The sequence below is a fragment of the Mandrillus leucophaeus genome, unplaced genomic scaffold, assembly GCF_000951045.1.
Source record: "Mandrillus leucophaeus isolate KB7577 unplaced genomic scaffold, Mleu.le_1.0 Scaffold125, whole genome shotgun sequence".
In the NCBI taxonomy this organism is placed as follows: domain Eukaryota; kingdom Metazoa; phylum Chordata; class Mammalia; order Primates; family Cercopithecidae; genus Mandrillus; species Mandrillus leucophaeus.
The window spans coordinates 2,728,569-2,748,909 of NW_012100876.1; the positions used below are offsets into that span (position 1 = coordinate 2,728,569).

At 43.8% G+C, this 20,341-nt stretch overlaps 1 protein-coding gene across 1 annotated transcript in view; it reads left to right on the forward strand.

Moving 5' to 3' along the window:
• CES5A (carboxylesterase 5A) overlaps window positions 1-16,688 on the forward strand; it is a 37,188-nt gene extending 20,500 nt beyond the window's left edge. The window contains exons 6-12 of the mRNA XM_011971932.1: window positions 1,302-1,406; window positions 3,138-3,278; window positions 6,394-6,462; window positions 9,835-9,982; window positions 13,073-13,222; window positions 16,064-16,136; window positions 16,222-16,688. Of these exons, the coding sequence (XP_011827322.1) occupies window positions 1,302-1,406; window positions 3,138-3,278; window positions 6,394-6,462; window positions 9,835-9,982; window positions 13,073-13,222; window positions 16,064-16,136; window positions 16,222-16,471 (936 nt within the window). The 3' untranslated portion in view covers window positions 16,472-16,688. The remainder of the gene's footprint in view (window positions 1-1,301; window positions 1,407-3,137; window positions 3,279-6,393; window positions 6,463-9,834; window positions 9,983-13,072; window positions 13,223-16,063; window positions 16,137-16,221) is intronic.
• Window positions 16,689-20,341: the final 3,653 nt, after the last annotated feature.

Sequence of the window (20,341 nt, forward strand, 5' to 3'; positions counted from 1 at the left end):
CATAATACTTGGTATATATCAGGCAGCCATAAGTGTTCTGAATGAATGAGTTAACGAATGAGCTGTTTCATTCAATGCACATTAATTAAGCACTGGGCTGTGGAGCCATCTCTTGAGTATTAATCATTTTTGTGGTAAATTTTCTTAAACATCTTACAGAAAGTAACAGTGTATACCAAGAGCAGTAACATAGAGTTATAAAGTTGTAAAAAGAATACCCTCAATACACAGAAATATTGATTTTGGTAACATTCTCCATAAAACTGTTTTCAGTTTGGGCATATATTTATTCATTTGACACACATCACTGGGTGCCCACTATTTTCCCTGCTCTGTTAGAGCTTTGGGATTTATCAGTGGAGAAAGCACATCCTAAACTTGAGGGCAATCTAATCTTTTTATCACCTCTCCATGGACAGGATTAAATCCTGGAATCCATGGATAGGTTTGGGAAGTGGTCCCACAATTGTGCCAGACTCCACATGCTTGCACCTTTTCCCAGGGAGAGGGTCTGTGACTTTGATTGGATTCTCAGAGTATCCATGACTCCCAGAAGATTGAGAACCATCACTTTCAGGGAGCGAGTTCTACAAATGTGGAAGGTTCAGTGACAAGGAAAGCAGATGTTCAGCAATGGGCCAGGCATGGAAGGTGGGGAACATCAAGCTTATAGGAGATTGGATGAGGAAGGGGTTTCTGGGGGGTGCAATGCCCTGAAAGGACATCGTGGAGGGAAGGCGTTGGGCATTAAAGAATGAGAAGGATTAGTATAGAGGCAGGAAAAAAGACAGGTAGGACATTCCAAGCTGTGTGTGGGCCTGGGGTTTGGGCAGGGCTGACAAGCTAAGAATCTGATCTGGAGCCCTGCCTCTACTGACAATGAAGGAGCTTGCAAAGCTGCTCCTCGCTCTTGGTGTTTCTGTCTTATTTAGCACCTCAAGATTGGGCTTCTAGACTTTGGAGGGGCCAAGTACCAATGCAGCCAAGCTCACAGGACTGATCTCTTTGTGACCATGAATCTTGATTCCATGCCACCGTCACAGACTGGCAAACTCTCATCCCCAGCTGTGGTGTTCACTAAAGATGACAAGGAGAGCCAGGCAAGAGAATGAGGGTGATGCAGTGGCAACCTGTCCGCCATGTGCACCTTCCATTATAGGGGCGTGGGACTAGGTAGGGGTAGCAGGATGGACTCATATATGGAGGACAAACCTGTGTCTGATTGGAGGACATTTTCCAGCTTCCATTTTCCTAGATGCTTCCAATATCATGCTCTAACCTGGCCCTTCTCTGCAAAATAGCTGCAGGTGGTTGCACATTTCTGTGGGAAGAATGCATCAGACTCTGAGGACCTGCTGAGGTGCCTGAGGACAAAATCCTCCAAGGAGCTGCTGACCCTCAGCCAGGTGAGGACAGAGCGGGCAGTTTTGGGGGCAGGCTTGTCCTTTGAATGGAGAGATTAACTAATCCTACCCCTCTGTTATTTATTTGGATTTGGAACATAGAAAAGAGGAGGATTGGGGATACTTGGTAACAGCTGTAAAAAAAAAAAAAAAATAGGGGTATAGAACCCTTGTAGGTAATTTAAGAAAATTGTTGGGGCAGGGGTGCCACTTAGCCTGGAGAAGATTCAGCAAAGTACAAGGCTTGTCTCTAAGTCCCTGAAAGCATCTCACTGGAGAGAGGGACCACCCTTGTTACGCATGCTTCCAGAAGCTGAAGTCAAAATCAGGAGCTGGAAGTTCTATTAGGAAGTCATTTTAGTTCTGCATAACTGAAAACTTTTCAAGACCTCAGTTGTCTGGAAAATGACTGGGCTCCTTTAGAAGGTGGTGAGATGCCCACCTCTCCAGGTATTCAAGCAAAATCTAGCTGACCTCTGACAAACTTTCAGTCAGTGACAGTTAATTGAACCGGGTGATCTTTATGTCCCTTTCAATCTTGAGAGCCTTTGATGATGGTCTTTGAACGATCAAGATCATTATCTTTCAGATTTCAACATTTGCTAGTTGTGTGGTATGTACTGAATGTCACTCTGAGCCATGCTGGACTCAGTGAAATGGATAATAAATCCTGGACCTGATGTAGTGTCAAACTCTTTCATATGCTCCTTTCTACCCAAATTCCAAAACAAAAACCTAAGGAAACCATGATTAGGGCTGAGTGTTGCTTTCTGAGACCCAAAATATATCCAGGCATGTCCAAGACACTGTGTCTCAGGGAGACACTTGAGAAAGATGTTCACACCAACCCCTACAGTCCTGACCACTCCATCTACCACCATTTTTACCTTTGCATTTGGCCAGTAATTCTCAAACTTGAATATGCATTAGGATCACCTGGAGGACCAGCTACAAGAAGGTTCCTGGGCTACGCCCCCACCCCAGAGTTTCTTATTGAGGAGCCTGAAGTGGGCCTGAGAATGTGCATCTATAACAAGTTCCCAGATGATGCTGATGCTGCTGGTCTAGGAACCACACTTTGAGTATCACTGGGCTAGGCTGTATTAGTCTCTTCTCATGCTGCTAATAAAGACATACCTGAGACTGGGTAATTTATAAAGGAAAGAGGTTTAATAAACTCACAGTTCCACGTGGCTGGAGAGGCCTCATAATCATGGTAGAGGCTGAAGGAAGAGCAAAGGCACATCTTACATGGTGGTGGGCAAAAAAAAAAAAAAGCTTGTGCATGGGAGCTCGCTTTATAAAACCATCAGATATCGTGAGATTTATTCACTGTCATGAAAATAGCATGGGAAAGGCCTGCCCCATGATTCAATTACCTCTTACTGGGTCCCTCCCACAACATGTGGGAATTACGGGAGCTGTAATGTAAGATTTGGGTGGGGACACAGCCAAACCATGTCACAAGCCACTGTTTTTCTTGGTAGATATTATTATTATTCCCATTTAGCAGATGAGAAAATAAGGCACAGACAACTTTAGCCACCTTGCCCAAGTACATGGCAGAGCTGCCAGGGACTGATATATTGAGCTGGGCCCGTAGTGTTTGTTTTTACTTGTTAAGTGCATTTAAACCAGTGCTAGACTGGGTTGGCTTTGCTTGGCCAGGATTTGGGACAGCAGATTTTGTGAACAGAAATAGTTGATGATTTTTTTTTTCCTTCCTTATTACAGAAAGCAAAGTCTTTCACTCGAGTGGTTGATGGTGCTTTCTTTCCTAATGAGCCTCTAGATCTATTGTCTCAGAAAGCATTTAAAGCAATTCCTTCCATCATCGGAGTCAATAACCATGAGTGTGGCTTCCTGCTGCCTATGGTAAGAATTCTGGTTGTCCATGCTGCCACTCTCTCAAACCATGATGCAGCTCTTGGCTTCAACAGTTGGACACTTCCACAGATTACAGCAGGTGTCGTAAATGCTGAAGTCCACTAGCCAAGCACACAGTGATCATCTTTCCTCTCTCTGAAAGAGGGCAAGTGAGGACCAGTCAAGTCACAACAAGTGTCTGCCTTCCTCCTCATGTGATGAGGTGTAGGGTGGAAGAAACAACTATATAAAAAGGAAAGAGGGGATGGGTCCACTTCGTCTTTGTTCAGACAATGTTATAAATGATCGTTTCCAAAAAATGCAGTTACCACTTCAGAGCTGACATTCAGATAGGTTTGAAAAACTTCAGTCCTTTAAACTGTTCATGTCCAGCCTTAGTTCTGGCATTTGACATCTGAGAATGCTAAGGTTGTATAAGTTGCAAAATTGTTAAATCATTTTATTTATTCAACAAGTATGTACTGAGCATTTATTAGAGGCTTATAAAAACTGAGCATCGAGCTTTCTGGAAGCTTACACTCTGGTGGGGAGAGACAGATGAGACACGAGGTTGAGAAGACGATTTCAGAGAGTGATAGATGCTATGAAGGACACAAGTGGGGAGAGAATGTATCTTTAGGGAGGTTAGCAGGTGGTCAGGAAAGGCTCTTCTAGGGATAGACTGTTGAGCTGAGGCCCAGGTGCTGGGAAAGACCCAGGATTTTTTTGATTCCGTGGCTTAGCAAGACTCTATTCATTGGAAATAAACTTTTCATCTGTGGATGAGTGGAGAGTTCAAATTCCTAATACTGTTGAAGCTCATTTATATAGATTGACCTCCTCGTTTTAAGCTGGACAAAATAGGGTTAAAAAATAAAGAAGATCAGATTACAAAGCCAGTTGGTGGTTGTCTGGAACCAGAGTCCCAGTTCATTGAGTTGTGAAAGCATGTTCTGCCATTATTAATTTGACCTCCAGGGCAATGTTTTGAAGTAGGACTAGGAATTTTTGTCCTTACATTGCAGATGAGGCCACTGAATCACAGTTCATGGCTTTAGTAAGGCATTTCAGTGATTTCTGGGTGTGTGTTAGAAAGAAGAAGGCAGGTGCTAGTGATGACAACCAGCACTGTAACTACTGTAACCAGTTCCCCAGTGCCTTCCAGTGCCAAGCACAGGCCATCCAAGCAACAACTTGAAAACAGGCATGATTTTCCCTATTTTAAAGAAACTGAGGATCAGAGCAGCTAAAGCAGCTTTCCGACATCTCCCGGCTAGTAAGGAGACAGTGGTGTATAATTTTCATGTGTTTAGGCTCTGCCTTTTAAATTAAATTAAATTAAATTTTTGAGTCAAGTCTTCCCCTGTTGCCGAGGCTGGAATGCAGTGGTGTGATCTTGGCTCACTGCAACTTCCACCTCCTGTGTTCAAGGGATTCTTCTGCCTCAGCCTACTGAGTAGCTGGATTACAGGCACCTACCACTATGCCCAGCTAATTTTTTTTTTTTTTTTTTTTTTTTTGGTATTTTCAGTAGAGACTGGGTTTCACCATGTTGGCCAGGTTGGTTTCCAACTCCTGACCTCAGCACTTTGGGAGACCACCTGTTTCAGCCTCCCAAAGTGCTGGGATTACAGGCATGGGGTGGTGCCCAGCCTAGGCTCTGCCTTTAAATGCTGAGTTCTCTGCTTACCTGCTGTGTGATACTAGGGGAGTGGCCCACCCTCTCTGAGCTTCCCCTACTTCATTTGTGAAATAGGGCTCATCTTAGCACCTGCCTCACAGGTATACATCAAGCAACCTGGCATACTGTCAGTGCTCAGTAAATGCTAGATGTTGGAGTTATTCAAGTAACAGAATTTGCAGAGCTCAAAAGCCTGTGTGGGTGCTCAAATTCCATGTGAATTTGCCTTTAAACCCATTGCTAGCTGTTAGAGACCACAGGAAATCCCTGAGAAACAAATCCCAGCTCCTTAATGTACAGAGAAGGTTTTTGTAGTTAAAATATGCTTGTGGGTAATTTAAATGACTTGAGGGTTCCCTGAGATTCCAGGAGACAGGTACGGCCCTAGTATTCATTTAAGTATCTGCCGTAGTGATTCATTACCCCAAGATTTTCAGCAGAAAACATACCAAGAAAATTCATTTGCCACGTGGATAGTGTTTCTGATGCCTCACGTTTTAAAGCTGTGATTTTGCCAGAAAATGGCAATTTAACAAATAATCACATGAAGTGCTTACTACGTACCAAGTACCATTGTAAGAGCTTTACAATTATCAACTCGCTCAGTTCTCATCACCACCCTCGCAGGAGGTACTTGTTGCAAACTCCACCTTACAGATCAGAAGCCTGAGGCAGGAAGAGTTGAGTCCCTTGCCAAGTTTTCAGGTGGTGAGGGCAGTGCAGGGAGCCTGTGTTTTCAGCCACCAGCCTCACCGCCACTGCCTGACCTCCCACTGTGGCTTCTCAGAGGCCCCACCCACAAAGGTCTTGAGAAGGAGAACAACAAACACCAGTATGGAAATTTTCTGGCTTCTCTTTGAACTTGATGTCCAAGCCAAGTTGGGGCCTCTTAGGCAGTCAGGGCTGCCATAATAAAATACTGTAGACTGGGAGGCTTAAACCACAGATATTTATGTTCTCACAGTTCTAGGGGCTGGAAGTCCAAGATCAAGGTGCTGATATTGCTTTGTGTGTCTAAACTTTCTTTTCTCATAAGGACATCAGCCAGATTGGATTAGGGCCCACTCTAACAGCTGCATTTTAACATAATCACCCCTTTAAAAGTACTATCTCCAAATAGTTGCATTCTGAAATGCAGGGGGTTAAGGCTTCAATGTGTGAATTTTGAGGGGTCCACAATTTAGCCCATAATGGGAGCCTTCTCACAAGGTAACCACTCAGGCCCCACAGGCTGCAGGTGGAATGACAGGGAACAGCTGCCTTTTATCAAAAGTGAGAAGAAATTAACTATCTGACCTGAGGCCACTTCCACATGTGGCTGCCTGGGCTTCAGGGCTCCTTATCCAGCTTCCCCTGTGAAAGTCGGCTGCCCATGCCCTCAGGGAGATGGGTTTACCTTCTGATGACCGGATGGCTTACAGAGTGCACTGCTTCTCTCCACAGAAGGAGGCTCCTGAGATCCTCAGTGGCTCCAACAAGTCCCTTGCCCTCCATCTGATACAAAACATCCTGGTAAGTAACTTGGGAGGCTGCAGTACTCCAGAGACACATGCACTTAACAGATAGCCCTGGGTCACACTCAGCGGGAGATGCCAGGGGCACAGACACTCCTCACTCACTCAGTTATTCAATAGACCTTTACTAAGCACAGGTGTATTAGTCCACTCTTGCACTGCTATTAAGAAATACCTGAGACTGGGTAATTTATAAAGAAAAGAGGCTTAATTAGCTTATGGTGCTGCAGGCTGTACAGGAAGCATGATGCTGGCATTTACTTAGCTTCTCGGGAGGCCTCAGGAAACTTACAATCTTGGTAGAAGGCGAAGGGGAAGAAGGCACGTCTTACATGGTTAGAGCAGGAGGAAGGAGAGAGGGATGAGGTGCCACACACTTTTAAATAACCAAAACTCGTGAGAGCTGTGTCATGAGAACAGCACCAAAGGGATGGTGCTAACCGTTCATGAGAAACTGCCCCTACGACCCAATCATCTCCCATCAGGCCCTGTCTCCAAAATTAGGGATTACAATTCAACATGAGATTTGGTGGGGGACACAGGTCCAAACTATGTCAATAGGCCCATAAACCCAATCCACAATCCCTGACCTGGAAGAGCTCCAAAAACCCAGAGGGTTTTTGTAACCCACCCAGGAGCAGAACTGGACCTCAACTGATTTGTGGCTATCAGTCATTTTCATTCCCACACATTTATCATGTTATTTATCCCACTCTTCAGCTGTTTCTCTGTGGATGCATTAATGTGGGTTTTGGGGTTTTGCCCCCACCCCGAGCCTGTGTCATAACATGCAGCATGGGTGCTACATTATCTACCTACAGTCTGAAAAGCTCTGAATGCTGAAACACACACAGGACTAGGGACCTGTATTCACCACACACCAGCCAGGCATCAGGCCAGGCTCTGGCAAGACCAGTCATTTACTCATTCATTCACTCATTTATTGTTCCATCACTCATTCATTCGTTTACTGCACAAACTTAGCAGTATCTGGTCTTACTCTAGACACTAGGATATAGAGATGGATTGTTTTCCTTCCTTTCTTTTCTCCTTTTTCCATCTTCTTCTTTTTCCATAAACGTTTATTCAGTGTGGACTCAGTGCCAATATTCATTTTGTTCACTTGTCCATGGAACACATGTTTAGCGAGAGTCCACATGCCCCTGCATTCCCTGGGCACTGGGGTGCAATATGGGGTGGACGGAGATGACAAGACACTTCAATACAGTACACACGAAGCACAGCAATGTCCAAGGTTCTGTGGTGCACACAGAAGGGGACAGGCAGCTCTCTTGGGGAGAAGCGTTATGGAAGATTAATGGAGCCTGTCTGGTGATGGAATGGGTGGGTGGATAAACTGGGAAGAACCAAGAGTACCAGCTGGGAGCAGAGGGTGTGAAGAGATCAGCTGAGGGTTGGCTGCAGCAGGAGAGAATGCTTTCATCTGTTGTAAGCTATGTAATGAGCATACACTTCGTCCTAAAGACTGAGAACAGAAGGAAGAAGGACATGATTTGATTTCTATTTCAGGAAAAGCCCTCTGAAACTGGGCACGGTGGCTCACACCTGTAATCCCAACACTTTGGGAGGCCAAGGCAGGAGGATTGTTTGAGCCCAGAAGTTCAAGAATAGCCTGGGCTACACAGGGAGACCTTGTCTCTACAAAAAGTAAAAAAAATTAGGCAGGCCTGGTGGTATGCATTTGTGGTGCCAGCTACTTGGGAGGCCAAGCAGGAGGATTGTTGAGCCTGGGAGTTTGAGGCTGCAGGATCTCTCCACTGTACTCTAGCCTGGCAACAGAGTGAGACACTCTGTCTCAAAAAGAAAAAAAAAAAAAAGAAGAAGGAAAACAGAAGAAACACTACAGGCGGAGATCCCTCAGGCCCCCCCGGTGGAGGGATGTTTGACGAGTTGCAGCTGTCTGATGATGAATTGGGACTAAGGTTTGAGAGATATTGATGTTATAAATCATACAGTGGGATTCTCAGGTGGACTGGAGATGGCCTCATGGAGAAGATGCTCATTGATCTGATCCTTAGGGGAGGGGAACAACTGAGCAGAAGGACATTTCAAGTAGAGTGGGAAGTAGGTTGTGCGGGAAAGTGCAAGAGGAATGGAAGGGCATGTGTTTCTCCTAGGCACGGTAGCATGCTAGGGGCTACTTTTTAAACAGTAAGTAGTTCTCTGATGCAGAAGGCATAGCCTTACCCCAGAACCCTAGGACTTTGCACTCTGACTGTCCTATGGGGACTCACCTGAGACTCCACACAGCATCTATACCCACCTTGGACACCTCCAGCACTATGGGTTCTGCTGGTTATATGGCCAAAGAGGCCAGGCCCTTACGCCATAAACTGGACCTACTGCAGAGGCCTCCCTTGCTCTGGCCTGATTAAAAACCACCAGCCTCCTGAGGACCCGATAAACGAGTCTGAGCAGCATTCTCCAATGTGGTGTACACTGCCTCGCCTCCAAATTCCAAAGAAACCCATCAAGGGCTGTGGCTGCTGTCTTAGTGGTACGGGTTTGAGCTGCAACACCTTTCCAGCATTTCCTAGAGCACCAGATCCCTGAATCTTCATGGAATTTACCATGCACTCTTTGCCATTAGTGCCTGGGGGAAGTTGAGAGGGAGAAGCCTGGGAGGCAGGCTGTTGCCAGGTCAGAGAAGCATCGAATGTCCTATTAAGGCACTCAGCAATGGGGCCTGGGGGAACCAACAGGACTGAATACCTACTCTGGGCCAAGCAGCATACTTCTCTCTTCACATCTCATATAATCCTCTACATCCCTACAGATGAGGAAACTGAGGCTCCAAGAAACCAACTAGCTTAGGTAAGATAATAGCTAAGGGCTGGAGGCAGTGCTGGTACCAGGAGCAGGGCTGATTTCATGGATGTTCTGCCTGTGTAGTCACAGAGGACCCTGTTGCTCAGAAGGGTCCTACATTTGGTTTAATGCACCGTTGTCACCATATTGAAATTCTTAATGATTTTTTTAACAAGGAGTTTATGTTTTTACTTTGCACTGAGCTCCACAGATGATGCAGCCAGTTTTGCCCAGGACTGACTCATTCTGAGACATGAGAGAGAGAGGCCTGTGGTCAGGAGCATGGGATTTGGATGCAAATAGACTTGTGAAAGAATCATGGTTCTTCCAGTTGGGGCCCAACCACTTCACCTCTCTAAGCCTCAGTTTCTTAATCTGTGAAACGGGGCTAGTTTTGATACTTGCATCATAGGGTTGCTGTGTGGATTAAATGAAGCAATGTGGGTAAAGCATTCAGAATCATACCTGCACAGGTGAGTGTTTAACGTGTTGGCCACTGTGGTTGATCTGGATCTCCTATGACTAAGATTTTTTTTTACAGCACATCCCGCCTCAGTATTTGCACCTTGTGGCTAATGAATACTTCCATGACAAGCACTCCCTGACTGAAATCCGAGACGGTCTTCTGGACTTGCTTGGAGATGTGTTCTTTGTGGTCCCTGCACTGATTACAGCTCGATATCACCGAGGTGAGTCTCTGGGCACCCCGCTCCAGGACCACAGCCCAGCGAGGCTGGTGGCCACGGTGATCCATGTTGTCTACTGACTGGCTGCCTCCTCTGCCTCTGTTCCCTCACAGAGAGAGTGTCTGTGTCTGGATGGGAACGTGCCACGGGGACCTGTGTCATTCACCTGCCTTTCAGAGTTTGGGAATGTTGATCAGTTGTTTCTGTTTCTTCCCCTTCTTCAGGACCATGTAGAAAATTCTCATCTCCCTATAATTTTCTAGGCGCTGTCCCCCGGGATTTTTTCTTTCTAGAAATGTCTTCCCCAACATCTTAGCCATACATAGTAATGGAACATTTTAGCTATAAGGAGTAATGGATTCCTAAAGTAATAGACTTTAATTCAACTATTTTAAAGGCAGACAAATACTCCACTCCATAACATTAGATTCCACATTCTTCTCAAGTGCACATGCAACATCCTCCAGAATCAACCATATGTTAGGCCATCAAACAAATCCCAATAAATGTAAAAGGATGGAAATCATGCAGAGTATCTTCTTCAACCACAAGGGAATGAAATTAGAAATCAATAACAAAAGGAAATCTGGAAAATTCGTAAACATTTATAAATGAAATGGCATACTCTTTTTTACATTTTAAAAATTGTAAATATGCTTAATAAAAAATTTCCCATTTTAACCATTTTAAGTGTATAGTTCAGTGGTATTAAGTACATTCATATTGTTGTACAACCATCACCGCTATACATCTTCAGAACGTTTTTATCATCCCAAACTGAAAATCAGTACCTATTAAAAATAACTCCCCACTCCTCTTTTCCCCAGACCTCAATAACCACCATTCTACTTTCTGTCTCTATGATTGACGTTTTAGTTACTTTAGTGACTTTAGTTACTCAATGTAAATGGAATCATTCAGTATTTGTCCTTTTGTTTGGCTTATTTCACATAGCATAAGGTCTCAGGATTCCTATATGCTGTACTATACATCAGAATTTCCTCCTTTTATAAGGCTGAATTATGTTCCATTGTATGTATAGATCACATTTTGTTTATCCATTTATTCATTAATGGACATTTGCATTGTTTCCACCTTTCGGCTATTGTGCAATAACAATTGGCTATTGGCTACAATTGGCTATTGACTATAATGCTGCAATTAATATAGTTGTAGAAATATCTGTTCAAGTCCCTGTTTTCAGTTATCTGGGGTATATGGCAGAGGTAGAATTGCTGGATCATATGTAATTCTATGTTTAATTTTTTTGAAGAACTGTCATGTTGCTTTCCACTGTGTCTGAACCATTTTACATTCCTACCAGCAATGCACAAGGGTTACAATTTCTCGACATCTTGACCAACATTTGTTATTTTCTGTTGTTGTTTTTTAAATAATGACTATTCTAATGGGTTTGAGGTAGTATCTCATTATGGTTTTCATTTGCATTTTCCCAATTATTAGAGATGTTGAGCATCTTTTCATGTGCTTATTGGATGTTTGTATATATGTTTTTAGAGAAATGTCTGTTTAAGACCCTTGCCCATTTTTTAATTGAATTGTTTTTTGTTGTTGGGTTTTAAGAGTTCCATATATATATATATGGAACTATATATAGTATAGTAATTTCTACTATATATATGTAGTAGAAATTAATCCCTTATGAGATATTATGAGATATATGACTTGCGAATATTTTCTCCCATTCTGTGGGTTGCCTTCTTACTCTGTTGATAATGCACCAAAGTTGCACAGTAGTTTTTAATTTTGATGAAATATAATTCATCCACTTTTATTGTTGATTGTGCTTTTGGTGTCATATCTAAGAATCCACGGCGAAATTCAAGGGTGTGGAAATTAACCACTATATTTTCATATAAAGGTTTACAGTTTTAGTTTTAAATATAGGTCTTTGATCCATTTTGAGTTAGTTTTTCTATATAGTATGAGGGAAGAATCTACCTTTATTCTTTTGCATGTGTTATATACTAGGGTGGCTATAATTTTTTTAAAAAAGAAAAGGAATAAGAACAAGTGTGATGGGTATAGAGAAACCAAAACTCTCATACACGGCTGTTGGAAACATAAAACAGTGCAGCCCCTGTGGAAAAATGTTGTGGCTGTTGCTCAAAAAGTTAAACATAGTTTCCATATAACCTAGCAAATCCAGTCCTAGGGGTATACTCTACAAAATTGTATGTGAATGTTCATAGCACCCTTGTTCATTATAGGCCAAAATGGTAACAACCCAAGTGTTCATCAACTGATGAATCAATAAACAAAATTCAGTATATACTTACAATGGACTATCAGTTTGCCATAAAAAGAAATGAAATATGAATACATGCTACAACACAGATGAGCCTTGGAAACATTATGCTAAGTGTAAGAAGTCAGGCACAAAGGGCCACATGTTGTATGACCTCACTTATACGAAATGTTCAGATTAGGCAAATCCATAGGGACAGAAAGTAGAACTGTGTAGTGACTGCGAAATGGGTCTGAGGTTTCTGTTTGGGGTGATGAAAATGTTCTGGACCTAAATAGTGGTGATAGTTGCACAACATCCTAAATGTACTAAAAACCGCTGAATTATATACTTTCAAATAGTTAAAGTGGCAGATTTCACTTATGTACATTTACCTTAAAAATATTGTTAGGAAAATGAGAAGGTAGACCACAGACTGGGAGAAAATATTCATAATACAATTATTTGACAAAATCATCATATCCAGATAGAAGAACCCTTACAATTCAGTAATGAAAAGAAAGTATTTTCCAAGAATGGGTAAAAGATTTGAACTTTGAGAGAAAGTCCCAACGAGGTAGATCTTGGTTGAATATGGAGGACGTTTTTTGAGAAGCAGAACTACTGACTTCTCAGACGTGAGCTCTTCATCACCAGGGATATAAGCTCTGCTGTAACAGGAAATTCCAGCCTCAGATGAGGAAGGGGGAAGTGAGGCTGGCTTAGGTAGCCTCTTGTCTCTGAGCTGTCCCACCCCTTGGTCTATACATTGATAGATGGGGACACAGAGCCAGCCCCCTGCTCCACGCTGCCTGCATGCCTGACCTTCCCTGACCTTTGTTCAGATGCTGGTGCACCTGTCTACTTCTATGAGTTTCGGCACCGGCCCCAGTGCTTTGAAGACACGAAGCCAGCTTTTGTCAAAGCCGACCACGCTGATGAAGTCCGCTTTGTGTTCGGTGGTGCCTTCCTGAAGGGTGACATTGTTATGTTCGGTAAGGGACTGGCCACTCCCCACAGTTCACATGAAGCCCCCTGCTTACCCCACCACTATGCAAGAGCCCGGAGGACTTCAGGGTTGGCATTTAATCACCTCTGTGGTTTACAGGCGGATGCAACCTTTCTCTGGAAAATGCCCTCACTTCCATTTTTAGAAGCCAAGATGAAAAAGCACCGTGACAGTTGCTTGATGAGGGCTTCTCTTTGTACTGAAACCTACAGGTGTGGCCACTTCAGAGTGCTCAAGCAATCTAAATAATTTAAAAAAATATATATATATATATGTTAGAACCATTTTCTTCCTTTTCTTTGACCACGGGTCTTACCCTCCCCTCCCTTCCCAGAAATCCCATGAGGCCACAATCTGAGGCTTTAAGAGGCAAGGACCATGTTTTACATAATTCCAGCTCCAAGTGGTCTGCACCCCGATGAGCTCATGTAAAGCCTTGTGAACTGTTACTTGTGATGTTAGCTCGTTTATTCTTAAATTTATGACATATTTGGTGCCTAAAATAAACCAACCAGATGAGGTTATCAATAGAAAAAATTTGCAGGGAAAATTACACACAGGAGCTATCACTAAACTATTTAGTTAGAAACATTACACAATGCAGGCTCTTAACTTACTCACATTGGCCTCCTGACAAAGAGGATAGAACATTCCATATAGAGTGTGTTTGTGCACTGTGGTTTATTCATTATTTCAGTGTTTCATCCTCATCTTACAACACAGATAATAAAGAACTTCCTCCTAGGTTGTCATAAGGACTAAATAAAATAAGCCCCATAAAGTAAGAGTGAATAGCTAATAAATGTCACTGTTATTTCTCAGCAACCATTCCTGAGCCCATACTATGTAATGGCACAGGGACTCCCTAAACTGGAAAAAGTGAACAACATATGTATGAAAACGTGAAATTCCTTGATGTCTAAAGAGGAAAATTCGTAAGAAAAGAATAACCTAATTGAAAACTGGGTAACAGATACAAACAGACAGTTCGTGGAAAAGAAAACACAAGTGCCTTCTAGACATATGAACATCCGCTCAACCTCCCTCATAACAAGAAAACTGCAGACCATCCTTACCAAGGAATTATTCTTCATCAATCAAAGTTGAAAAAAACAAAACACTTAAAATAATGTATTCTAGCTGGTGTGAGAAACAATTTTATACATTAATAGATAAATCTATCAACATTTAAATGCATGTAAGGCCGGGCATGGGGGCTCACACCTGTAATCCCAGCACTTTGGGAGTCTGAAGCAGGAGGATTGCTTGAGTCCAGCAGTTCCAGAACATTTTGGGCAACATAGTAATACCCCCTCTCTACAAAATAATAATAATAATAATAATAAACACAATTAGCCAGGCATGGTGGCACACACCTGTAGTCCCAGCTACTCAGGAGGCTGAGGTGGGAGGATCACTTGAGCCCAAGAGTTTGAGGTTACAGTGAGCTATGATCATGGCCCTGAACTCTAGTCTGGGCAACAGAGTGAGACTCCTGTCTCAAAAATTGTTTTTATTTTATAAAATAAAAAAATGCATGTAGTCTTAGCCAGGTGTGGTGGCTCATGCCTATAATGCCATCACTTTGGGAGGCTGAGGCAGGAAGAATTGCTTGAGCCCAGGAGTTGGAAGCTGAAGTGAGCTATGATGGTGCCACTGCACTCCAGTCTGGGTGACAGAGTGTGACTCCATCTTTATAAAAATAAATAACGTAGATTAAAACGCATATAGTTTTTAGCCTGTCAATTCTACTTCTAGAGTTTTTGTGTAAGTATACCTCCACATGTGCAAAATATATATGCACACTAAAATACTGCTTTTACCAGCAAAAGATTGGAAACATGACACATACATTATATATTTATATATAATTGCATGTAAATATGTATTTACATATTACATGTTCATAGAACAACAAATGGCAGTTTGATAAGAGACAAGTCCTATATATGAGATCAATTTTAATAAAAAGAGCAATATGTAGAATACGTGTCCAGTCTCCTGCCAGATGTGTAGAAAGGTGTCCGTTTATACCCTGGAACCTGCAGAGCCTGTCTTTGGGAAGGTGCCTCTGAGGCTCGTCACTGGGTGTCTGCAGGGAAGAGATGAAAGGGAAACATTTTCATTGGATATTAGATGCTCTTTCTGCATTTTGGATTTTCTACTTTTTATATAAAGAAATACAAAAATTAATTGTAAAAATGTGTGTTCAAGGACAGAGGCAGAGGAAGAGAGAGAAAGAAAAGAGAGGAAAGAGAGAAGCAAGAGAGAGGGAAGACAGGGAGAGAAGGAACAGAGAGACAGGGAAGAAAGACAGAAGGGAGAGAGAGAGGGAGAGAGAAGGAAGAGAGAGGGAAGAAAGAGAGAGGGGAGAGAGAGAAGAAAAAGAGGGAAGAGAGATTGAAGACAGAGATGGGGAGAGAGAAGGAAGAGAGGATGGAGAGATGGAAGACAGAGATGGGGAGAGAGAAAGAAGAGAGGATGGAGAGAAGGAAGAGAGAGAGGGGGGAAAACAGAGACAGAGAGAGGGAGCAAGCTGGTCTGTGTCCCCAGGGAACCTGCAGCATCATGGGACTGGCTGCAGGAACATGGGGTGGACAGGGAAGATGTGTGTTCAGCTTCCACCATTCGGAAGCCACAATTCCTTGGGCAGGTGCCCATTGCTCTGAGATTTAGTATCTGCATGTGTAAAATGGGTAGGGTGACTTGGTAGGCTTGTAAGGTTCCAGTGGGAGGAGGGGTGTGAAAGGGATTCATCAAATACAAGGCACCTCGGGCTTTCCCAGCCTCACCGAGAGCAGCAGCGTTTTGTGATTATCTCCTTCAGAAGGAGCCACGGAGGAGGAGAAGTTGCTGAGCCGGAAGATGATGAAATACTGGGCTACCTTTGCTCGAACTGGGTATGTAAACTTCCCAGTCTCCCCCATGCCAAGGCCTGGGATGTGAGGAGGAAAATCTCACCCCTGTTTCTGCTCTCCCTTCCAGGAATCCCAATGGGGACGACTTGCCTCTGTGGCCAGCCTATAATCTGACCGAGCAGTACCTGCAGCTGGACTTGAACATGAGCCTCGGACAGAGACTCAAAGAACCGCGGGTGGAGTTTTGGACCAGCACCATCCCCCTGATCCTGTCTGCCTCCGACACGCTCCGCATTCCTCTTTCCTCCTTAATTTTCCTCTCTCTCCTCCAGCCTTTCTTTTTCTCTTGTGTTCCTTGGGAAGTTATCTTTCCATGATTTTGGTTTTCCTTCTCCTCCTACAATTTTTCCCCGCAATCATTAGCTTCTTTCCAAGTTCAGCTGCTTTCTATGGAGATCTTTGCAGAACAAGCTGCTTTCGATGATATTTTATGGACTTAGGAATGATCCTTATGGAATTCTTTTCAACATCAAAAAGTGCAATTTGTCTTGGAAGGCAACACGATTTCTTCAATAAATTTGGAAAAGAACTGACCTATTAGTTGTCATAATAAAGATTTTATAACTCATATGAAATAAAATCAGAATGTAAAATATGGATAAGGGGGCAGAATTTAATTCTGTGCTGATAACACTCCCCCTGCCCCCAGCACCCACTTTCTATCAGAGAAGATGTCTGTGAATGTTACCCAAAATGTGAGTCCACCACCCCAACCCATCGGGGCTTCAGCCACAAGCCAAGTATGGATGTCTCGTACGTCATGGGTTTGAGCTGGGTCTCTTCTGTGGCTCAGAGAGATGTGTGGGTGGCCTGATTACCCATGGCGTGCCTGTACCGGCACTTTGGTTTTTGTTTTACTTGAATTGATTGCTTGATACTTTGGTTTTTGTTTTTGACTTGACTTGAATTGTTCGACACTTTGGTTTTGGTTTTGACCTGGCTCGAATTTCTGGATACTCTGATTTTGGTTTTGATTCTGGTTTGGTATAAACTGAAAAGATGTGTGTGTGCCCGTTTTATCCATTCTTTGTTTTGTGGTGTGTGTGTGGTGTGAGTGTGGTGTTTTGTCTCAAGGAAACATGGATCAGACACAAAGTAAGCCCATTCCGCTAGGAACTATGTTGAAAAATTTTAAGAAGAGATTTAATGGAGACTATGGGGTTACTATGACATCAGGAAAACTTAGAACTTTGTGTGAAATAGATTGGCCATCATTAGAAGTGGGTTGGCCATCAGAAGGAAGCCTGGACAGGTTCCTTGTTTCTAAGGTATGACACAAGGTAACTGGTAAGTCAGGATACTCAGACCAGTTCCCATACATAGACACTTGGTTACAACTGGTGCTAGAACCCCCCACATTGGCTAAGAGGGCAGGCAGCAGCAGTGCTAGCAGCAAAGGGACAGACAACTAAGGAAGGATCCCGCTCCACTCACCGAAGGAAATCAACTCCTGAAGTTCTGTTCGACCCAACATCAGAAGATCCATTGCAGGAGATGGCACCAGTGATCCCAGTGGTGCCCTCCCCTTACCAGGGAGAGAGGTTCCCCACTCTTGAGCCCACAGTGCTTGTGCCTCCGCAAGACAAACATATCCCTAGGCCACCCAGAGTAGACAAGAGAGGAGGTGAAGCCTCGGGAGAAACCCCTCTCTTGGCAGCTGGTTTATGACCCAAAACTGGGGTACAAATGCCCCTGAGAGTAACCAGTGTGTTTATTGTAAAGAAATGGGACACTGGAAGAACAAATGCCCTCAGCTAAAAGGAAAACAGGAAAGACATTGATTTTCTTGTAGATACCAGTGCTGAACATTCTGTAGTAACCACCCCAGTCGTCCCCTTATCCAAAAAGACTATTGGCATAATTGGAGCCACAGAGGTTTCAGCAAAGCAAGCTTTCTGCTTGCCTTAGACTTGTACTGTAGGAGGACATAAAGTGATTCACCAGTTTTTGTACATGCCTGACTGTTCCTTGCCTTTGTTGGGAAGGGACTTGCTTAGCAAGCTGAGAGCCACTATCTCTTTTACAGAGCATGGCTCTTTGCTGCTAAACTGACCTGGAACTGGAGTCATTATGACCCTTAAGGTATCCCGAGAGGAAGAATGGAGACTTTTCTTAACTGAGCTGAGCCAAGAGATAAGACCAGCTCTGGCTAAGTGGTGGCCAAAAGTGTGGGCGTAAGACAACCCTCCAGGGTTGGCCGTCAACCAAGCCCCTGTACTTATAGAAGTTAAGCCTGGGCACAGCCGGTTAGGCAAAAACAGTACTCAGTCCTCAGAGAAGCTCTTGAAGGTATCCAGGTCCATCTCAAGCACCTAAGAACCTTTGGAATTATAGTTTATTGTCAGTCTCCATGGAATACTCCCCTCCTGCCGGTTCCCAAGCCAGGGACCAAGGACTACAGGCCAGTACAGGATTTGCACTTGGTTAATCAAGCTACAGTGACTTTACATCCAACAGTACCTAACCCGTACACGTTGTTGGGGTTGTTGCCAGCTGAGGACAGCTGGTTCACCTGCTTGGACCTGAAAGATGCTTTATTTAGCATCAGATTAGCCCCCGAGAGCCAGAAGCTGTTTGCTTTTCAGTGGGAAGATCCAGAGTCAGGTGTCACTACTCAGTACACTTGGACCTGGCTTCCCCAAGGGTTCAAGAACTCCCCCACCATCTTCGGGGAGGCATTGGTTCGAGACCTCCAGAAGTTTCCCACCAGAGACCTAGGCTGCGTGTTGCTCCAGTACGTCGATGACCTTCTGCTGGGACACCCCACGGCAGTCGAGTGCGCTAAGGGAACGGATGCCCTACTTAGGCACCTGAAGGACTGTGGGTATAAAGTGTCCAAGAAAAAAAGCTCAGATCTGCTGACAACAGGTACGTTACCTGGGATTTACTATCCGACAGGGGGAGCACAGCCTGGGATCAGAAAGAAAGCAGGTCATTTGCAATCTACCGGAGCCTAAGAGCAGAAGGCAACTGAGAGAATTCTTAGGAGCTGTGAGGTTTTGCAGACTGTGGATCCCAAACTTTGCAATATTAGCCAAGCCTTTGTATGAGGTCACAAAGTGGGGGACTGGGAACCTTTTGAATGGGGATCCCAACAACAGCAAGCCTTTTGTAAGTTAAAGAAAAAAACTTCTGTCAGCCCCAGCCTTGGGGCTACCCGATCTGACAAAGTCTTTTACATTGTATATGTCAGAGAGAGAAAAGATGGCAGTTGGAGTTTTAACCCAAACTGTGGGGCCCTGGCCGAGGTTGTGGCCTACCTCTCTAAACAACTAGACTGGGTTTCTAAAGGATGGCCTCCATGTTTGAGGGCCTTGGCAGCAACTGCCCTGCTAGTACAAGAAGCAGATAAGCTGACTCTTAGGCAAAACTTGAACATAAAGGCCCCCCATGCTGTGGTGACTTTAATGAATACTAAAGGACATCATTGGTTAACGAATGCTAGACTCACCAAGTACCAAAGTTTGCTCTGTGAAAATCCCCATATAACCATTGCAGTTTGTAACACCCTGAACCCACCACCTTGCTCCCAGTATCACAGAGCCCTGTCAAGCATGACTGTGTAAAAGTGTTGGACTCAGTTTACTCTAGCAGACCTGACCTCCGGGACCAGCCTTGGGCATCAGTAAACTGGGAAAGAGCAAAAAGAGAAAGAAAGACTAAGAGTAAGTGTAAAAAAAAAAAGAAATTAGTCATGTGAGAAGACGTGGACGTGGATGTAAATGTGAAAGAAGTCAAGTTAGGCAAGGATTCAAGAGCCGGACAAGGCTAGAGAGAGATTAATGTGCAAGATGCAAAAAGAAAGGACACTAGAAAGATAAATGTTCAAAAAGGCAATAAAGGAAATGGCCAAGGGCTGCCGCACCTTGAAGGAACCAAATACTGATCTGATCAGACTGACAGGAGCTGAAGAATGTGAAGACTAGGACAGACCCGGCACCTTCTCATTAGGCTCCCAGGAGCCCATGGTCACATTAGAAGTTAAAAGCAGCAAGATTCTGCCGTATCTGGATTCCAATTTCTCACTGAAGGCTAAGCCACCAAATAGAGTTACAAAGGGGGAGTGGTGGGGAGAAAACCCCCTCTAAGCAACTTAAACAGTAAAAAGAGCCATACCTTGTGAAAATTTGCTTATAGACTTTACCGAACTGCCCCATGCTGGAGGCTATTGTACATGCTAGTGCTTG